This window comes from Nylanderia fulva, unplaced genomic scaffold (assembly GCF_048542155.1).
Source record: "Nylanderia fulva isolate GAGA-0341 unplaced genomic scaffold, ASM4854215v1 Scaffold3, whole genome shotgun sequence".
Lineage (NCBI taxonomy): Eukaryota > Metazoa > Arthropoda > Insecta > Hymenoptera > Formicidae > Nylanderia > Nylanderia fulva.
In genome coordinates, this window is record NW_028190368.1 from 3,388,630 (window position 1) to 3,396,841 (window position 8,212).

At 28.8% G+C, this 8,212-nt stretch overlaps 1 protein-coding gene and 1 long non-coding RNA gene across 2 annotated transcripts in view; one reads left to right on the forward strand and one right to left on the reverse strand.

Annotated features, from left to right (window-relative positions):
- Ip6k (Inositol hexakisphosphate kinase) overlaps positions 1-6,390 on the reverse strand; it is a 35,091-nt gene extending 28,701 nt beyond the window's left edge. Inside the window, exons 1-3 of the mRNA XM_029300475.2 lie at positions 6,062-6,390; positions 5,814-5,908; positions 5,650-5,680 (exon numbers count right to left, since the gene is read on the reverse strand). Coding sequence (XP_029156308.1) covers positions 5,650-5,680; positions 5,814-5,908; positions 6,062-6,066 — 131 coding nt within the window. The 5' untranslated portion in view covers positions 6,067-6,390. The remainder of the gene's footprint in view (positions 1-5,649; positions 5,681-5,813; positions 5,909-6,061) is intronic.
- Positions 1,462-3,569, forward strand: LOC114929129 (uncharacterized). Its single transcript, XR_003819203.2, has 3 exons — positions 1,462-1,619; positions 2,414-2,565; positions 3,129-3,569. It is a non-coding gene; the product is annotated as an uncharacterized LOC114929129 (long non-coding RNA).
- Positions 6,391-8,212: the final 1,822 nt, after the last annotated feature.

Consider the following 8,212-nt stretch of genomic DNA (forward strand, 5'->3'; position numbering starts at 1 on the left):
AGAATGCAATTTTCTTATACACATAAGATAAATTAAGATAGCATGTGCTTTGAACTTAATGTGTAACTATAAACTGTTGTGATATACTATACTAATAAATTAGAAATAACTATGCACTTATAGAGATTTACTTATGATTTACGAAGTCTGTGTTATCTTATTAATAATTTCGCTTGCGTGATACTTAACCAAAAATTCGCGCTACGTATCTAAAGCTCAGAAATTTAACTATTGCGATATGTGAGCTTTTACGCGGATGGGAGAACTACTGACAAATTTATTAGCACTAAAAACTAGCTTAGCACTTTACTTTGACTACTTTAAAATATAGCTTTTAAACCATGTCTATATATGCGTACGCATTATTCATAATAGTAGTCATCAATATAGATAGTTATCAATTTTTGTTTGTATAGTTTCTAGGTCAAGGAGAGTACAAGTGCTTTTTGTGCTTCTTTTATAATATATATATATATATATATGAGATGCTGGAAAGATTGCGACATTAGATGCAAAACTCTCCAATGAAAATAAAGTTTTGTGCTAGAAAAATAAGAAAAAGTACAAGATATCTTTTCGTATAAAAGCGTATGAAAATGTCTTAATTTTAATTATTTTAGATTTTTATATTGCTATCTAAAATTTTTCATTTTCTAATGATATAAAAGATTTCTATTCTGTATTTTTTCCAAAATATTATATGCGAAAATTTAATATCTCAATAATAAAATAATATAATTTGATTACAGTAAGCGAAATTTTATAGAATAATTTTATGTTCGTCTTATATTACTGATTTCAAAATTTCTTTTTAAATAGTTTTATTAAACTGTAGTAATAAAAATGGATAACATATAATAATATTTTAAAATTAATTTCAAATAAACTTTAATAAAATAATTAATTCAATTAAAAAAGTATATAATATTTGAAAATTAAATAAATTCAGTAAATTATAATTTTTTTACATTAAAAAAAGTTTACCTTTGAACAAAAACGATTAAAAAGATAGTCTGGTACCTTGTGCTCTTCTTTTATAATCATCAATGATTCTTTATTATGATTGTATTGATTCAATTGCATCTATTCGAGATAGCGCAAAGTTATTGCGCAGGTTGGATTAGAAAAGGAAAAAATGCATACGACATCATAAGCGCGACGCAACGAATATGGACACGTCAGACATCGTATTAGCAGAACGTCAGGTAACTTCCGACGCTTTTATATTGCGAAACAAGAACAAGTAACGATAATTTCTTATCATTATAAACAGCACATTCTTCGCAGCACAATGCGCAAACACGTGAACGTTTCTGTTATCGTCGTGTATAGCCAGCCTCGTAACTTCGCATTACTGGTGATGAAGCACAAAGTGCAATGCGATAGAAATATCTGGATATCTGATCGAAATTGCTCGGTTATCAATGATGATGCAATTTATTGTTGTTTTGAATCAAGTTCGTAAAGAAGTGCTAGGAACCATTTAGTATTAATTTGCGACGCGTTGCAAAATATCGAATGTCTCTTGTGTGAATATGATGCGCTTGTGTCTATCACGTTGCGAAACAATGACTTACATCACATTTACACACACTATGTATAAATAAAATGTGTAACAGGTACGAACAATAATTTATATAAATCACGTATAATAAGAATAATAATAATTTATATGAGCATTTATATGTGTTGCGCAACGAAATTTTCAAATATTGAATTTTAAGTATTAAGTTTCAAGTATAAAAAGAGCAGATTTTTAAAATTTAAAATTATTTTTATTAATATAGTAAATTTATTTATTTTATTAATAATTATTTTTATTCATGGTAAGATGAACCGATAATCGAAAATATGTGATATTTGATATCGAAAATATTGAAAACTTAGAATTATAAATGTGTGTAGTATTCTTATCAAACTTTTGTTAAAAGAGAAAGCAAGTCAAATTTTTCATAGAATTTTATAAACGTATCGTGATATCACATACAGGTATTAATCATTTATTTTTTGAATAAATATGTTATTTTTTAGGATAGAAATTATCAATATATATTTTTATAATTTTTAAATTATGTATTATATAAAAATATTCAATTATATATAAATTGCTACGTAATTTCACGAATATTTTTACTTAAATATTTTTATTTAAATTAATCGTAATTTCACGAATATTTTTACTTAAATTTTTTCGCGTAGATTCTACTTCTTATATGTAGAAAAAATTCTAGAAAAAAATTCTAATTATGTCAGTGCACGTTTTATTTTACACACCGTATTTTACAGTTAATGCACGTATTTCATTGCCGTTGCATGCATAGAATTGATTTTTATGGCAACGGTTTTTTTTCGAATGGAGATTTCCATCGTAAAAGGACTGGTGCCTATAATATGTTGTTGTCTGAATTATTAGTGTGAAATCTGCGTCTGCAAAAATAGATGCGTGTACATATATGCATTCCCGATGAATAAGGAAAAGGCAAAAAAGATGTAGAGCTAGCACGTGCGTGTTTACGACTTTACAACAAGGAATTGCATCAATTGATTGTGTGAAAACCCGCAATAGTAAGTTTCTCAGAATAAAACAGTTAATCAATTGACACGAATTAAAGTCTTTTTTTAAATAAATCATGTATGCCTGCATGTGTAAATAAATCAATAATAAAACAATATATAATTTTGATACTAATTATACGCGCATTAAACATACAAAATTGATTAATAAAGCTTTTTCTAAAAAATTGTAAAATTTTTTGCGTCTAGATTTAAAAATTATATATTTATATTATTAAATATGAAAACACTATTTTTCAGTTATATTATTCGTCAATAATTCTTAATAGTTCTTAAAATTAATGAAATAAAATTGAAAGTCGAATTATAAGTAGTTCTAAAGCAACATTAAGTAATGTGTCATTATTGACACTATTAACAACTTATTATTCATTAGTTAATAATTCATTATTGATGCATCAGGTTTATTTAAAAAACAATTTAAAAAATTTTTTTAAAGATCAGTAATTATAGTTTATTTCGAACTGAGCAGAAAAAGGACAAATCTATTGATTGTGGATCTAATTAAATTAATAGAAAAAAATTTAATAAAAAAATCTGAATTTATCTTTCAGAAAGAATAAGGAAATCCATCGCTAACAGCTGCGTTGATTATTCGCTAATTTCGAGTAGGTAAGCATTTCCCCGGAGATTACATCTGTTGGATGGCTTGTAGGAAATTCATCAAGGTGTACGAACGTTCCGACGCCTACATCTACTTATCTCATTCGCGAGCTGTTCATTCAGTGCATACAGCCCCCACATCTGGCATATATCATATCGCGAACTAATACCTACACAATCAAATGCGTGACGTCCTCTCTATCCCACACTCATTTCTTGCTACATACCGATACTTCTTCCTCTACATCCTTCGTGCAGACGTAGTATACTAATTAAGCACATCATAAATGCTGTAACTAATTTGCTATATTTTCTAAAGGCACTTTCTCTCTGTGTCATATTATATTTGTAAATACGAGATATTTTTTTATATTTAACAGTATTAATTTTTTTTAAGTAATGATATAATATACAATTTCGTAGTGCATTTAATGAAATCATAATACAGGGACATGTGATGGGAAAAATATTGGTCGATTGGTAGCTGTGATAGATAATCTTGACTCAAGTTATTTTCTTGATCTCAAAATATGTGTTTTCAAAGAAATGCAAGGTCAGCCTTGGTGAAAAAGTGTCCCTGACTGGAGACTATATTCAAGTTATGACTATCATAATTGCAGTAATCATTATAAAGGACATCGTAATAAATCTTGTGATTTTGCCATAAAAAGAAAGGATAGAAGAAAACATGAAATTATATCTGGTTAATCTGGGTATTTTGCATTTCCTCGTAAATGTACATGATTCAAATTAATTTTGTGTATCATATGTGAAAAATATATTTTAATTTATGTAATATATGTATAAATATATTATTAATTCATGTGTATTTATAAATGTGTATAACATTATTGTTATATTATTTATTATAAAATAAAAATTATTTATTCGTTAATAAAAATATCAAAGAAATTGTTTATGATAGGTTAAAAATAGATAATTGTAATTGTTTTCCTTGTTTTTGAGCTAATTTTAAACGTTGACAAAGACTTTAAGATATTTAATTTTAAAGTTTACAGAATTGTAAAAAAATGTAGCAATGAAAATTTTAGAAGCAGATAAATTATATATGTTTTCGAAAATATTCTCTAATTATCTTAGTTATTGTTGAAAATAGATACTGTATGATTTATTTGCTACTAAAATTTAATTGTGCTACATTTTTTTGTAGTTCTGAAAGTTTTAAAATTAACTGTCTAACTAAATTAGTTGGAGAACATGATTTACAGAACTACAATTATGTATTTTTAATTTATCACAAACTATTTGGGTAACAATACTTTGATTAAGAAATAAATAAGAAATAAATATATAATTTCTTAATTGAGTATGAGTTAAGTTAGTTAATTATAGAGAAGATTGGACTAAAGATATTAATAACTTTTCAATTTAAATTTCATATTGATTCAATAATCAGATTATGGAAATATCAACAAAATATCAAATATCAAATCGAATAAATGAAATAAAAATTATTTAAAAGTTACATGTTTATTAATAAATTTTAATCAATTTTACGGAAGATTTTTTCTGTATTTTTATATTCTAATAAAATATTTTGTATAAACATTATTAATTTTACATTATTTATTTTATATTTTACTGTTTATTTTTGCTAGATTTTAAAAACTTTTTTTGACTGAAAAAGCTTGTCGATGAAAAAAAAAAGAAAAAAACTTTCTAGTTTACTTCCAGTTTCTATTTATTCGCGTTTTTAATTTCTTAGCTCACTCTCGCGTAGTTCAAATTATATGCATCGGATGCACCGACTGTGAATGTGTGCAATCCAGTAATTTAAAAGAGATACTCAGGTCGGTGGACTTTCTGACAATGAGTGGCGCGAAACAGGGGCGCCGATCAATACATTTGTACGCTGTTACTATTTTTGAATCGTTGTGGAATTATACAATATAATTCATAGTGACTATCGTTTATAATTCGCGCATTAAATTGATTAATTCGCGCGAAAGGGATGAGTATGCGCGTAAATTGAGATCGACTGTACACACTAGGATAATTTCATCCTGCGTAGGAAGATATAAACGAGTTTTGTAATATGATTCATGCTTTGCAGCCGTTAATTAATTTAATGCGTAAGCATTAGCGCTTTGTGAGCTCTTGAATAACATACATCTACTAATATATTTATACCGTGATAAAATTTATCATTCAATGCATAAATATTCTTTTTGTATGCTATTTGTGTCCAAAAAGTTTTGAGAATAAATTTATCGTAGATACAGATCAAGAAAGTTTTGGGTATTACTGAAGGGGAGAGCTTTGTCCTCTCGTGCGGATTATGTCAAAACTTTACAATATTGTGTATTTTTGTACATAAAACACGAAACTGTAAATTAAAAAATTGTCGCTGAATTTTAATTAGATTCATGTTTCATGCACAAAAATTCACAATATTATAAAGTTTTGGTAAAATTATTACCCAAAATTTTAGTAAAAATTAATAGGACTCACCGATACGATGCACAGTAGTTGGAGTTGTAAACTGTAAAATATAAATACATAGAGATGATATAAAATAAAATTCAAAATAATTGATATTTTGAAAAATAAAATTATAATTTACATTAACTTTAATAATGAAAATATTAATAATAAATAATAAATAAATTTCTCACCATATATGTAGTTGCTCCGCCGTTGCCCGATGTCACTCCTAACCTTCTTTCTTCCTTTTTTTTCTTTGCTCCTTCTTATTATTCTCTCGTGTAAACTGTAAGTTGTAAAATATAAATCGAAATTATGAATAGTGGAATTTAAAATATTTTTTATTTCGAAAAATAAAATTAATAAAATTAATTAAACTTAAATGAAGAATTATTAAATAAATAATATAGTAAAATAAATAATAATATAAGTAAATTACCACATAATAATTGTTTTGTCTTAGCCGATTCTCGTAAACTTGCATACTTTTGACGTCTTTGTATACATATATGTATAAATCCGTGGTCTCAACTCTCGACTTGAAGCTGCAACTTCACTTCACTCTTTCGGAGGAACGAAACGTTGAGCGAGATTCGCGGCCGACGAGGTTAATTTCGTGATCGGATTTATATACGATAATTTAATTAACGACATTAATTAATACTCACATTTACTTTCGCGGACCGATCGGCGACGAGCGCGAACAATCGAAAGTGAACCAGACAGCAGCAACATGCCTCAACATGATACCGCCGATTTGGGACTTGGGACACGCACTTCAAGTGGTGGGGATACGGGAGATGAGATACCGAACTGGCATGCAGCGCCCTCTACCACGTACGTGCCGAAACTGGCATCAGCGAGCAGCAACATCTCTAGATGGTGTTCATAAATAAACTTTTACCTAGCGCGAAGCGCTCGACCAATCAGGACAGAGGGATCTCACCTCCGATTGGTCGCCGCAGAATTTGACCGACCAATCAGAGACGTAGGTGAATATATTTCCATACAATCTAGAACGCTGCTGCTCTCTGCACTCTCGATTATTCGTGATCCCGCGCTCATCTCATTGTCGATCCGCGAAAGTAGGAGTGTGAATATTAATTAGTATCGTTAATTATCGGTATAAATCCGGTCGCGTTCTGACATCGTAATCGCGATCGAACGCGTGAAATTTATGTCGAATCTCGCTTGACGTTTCGTTCCTCCGAAAGCGCGTAAAATTGCGGCCCAAGTCGAGAGTCGGGAAGTTTTCGCGCGATTTTCGCGATTTCGTTGTCGTCAAATATTCGGTGAAATATAAAAGTGTAGGGCTAATTCGGGAGTATCGGCGACTATTTGAGTGCATCGGGGTGGGAGAGTCGCTGCATCGTTGTTCGATAAAACCCTCCGACATTTGGGTCTTGAAAAAAACGGCGAAAACGGAGCATCGATTTTATTCGCGCGCGATTTGCCGAAACGCGTCGAAAATTGTGATAATTAAAATCCGGACGTCGCCGCGTCGCGAACGAAAAAAAGTAACACGAGTGCAAATGTTTCGAAGTGCAAGTGCATCTTCTACGAAGATGAGGCCCGGGGCGGCATCGGGCAAAGACGGAACAACTATTTTGGTGAGTAATTTATTTATTATTTATTTTATTTTATATATTATTATTTATTTAATAATTCGTTATTTAAGTTTAATTAATTTAATTTATTTTGTTTTTCTTCGAAATATCAATTAAAATAATTGATAATTAAATTAATTAAATTTTCTTAATTTTCGCAATAACATTGCGTTTGGCTCTATTGGCCGAGATGGATGTATATATTATTATTTCGAGAGCTGACTAAGTATTCTTAATAAATTAATTAAACTTAAATTAAAAATTTGAGTTGATATTTCGAAATATCAATTATTTTCACTACAGTTTTGATTTATATTTTACAACTTACAGTTTACACAGGGCATCAAGGAGGAGCGAAGGAAAAAGAGAGGAAGAAAGGAGGCCAGGAGTGACATTGGCGGAGCAACTATATGGTGAAGAATTTTTTTATTTATTTTTAGTAGATTATTACTATTATTTATTTTATTATGCTATTATTTTGTAATAATTTTATTCTTTGATTTATCAATTATTATTTTAAATTTCACTAATATAAATTCATATATTTATATTTTACAGCTCCGCTGCCGCGCATCATATCGGTGAGTCTAATCAATTTTTACTTTAATGTTGTGAAGATCCTCACACCATCCATTTTCAATGTGTACAAAGTTTCGTATTTAAAAGTTGACGAATTTCTGTCAACCAGATAAATATATATAATTATCAATAAAATTCTGTAAATATTGATTAATATAATGATATATATATTTGCTAAGAAAATTTAATGGAATTAATTGACAATGATGATTTATCGATCAAAGAAGCTTGCGGTACTCAATTATCTCATTAACCCATAGGTCGAAAAATATTTCATAAGTTTTTCACTGTCTGCTTATAATCAGAACTCGAACGTTACATTGCGCTTTTTCTTGATCTTTCTTTGGCGCGCGTCGACAATTATCTCATTGTAATACATTGCATCGTACATTATACGTATTTAT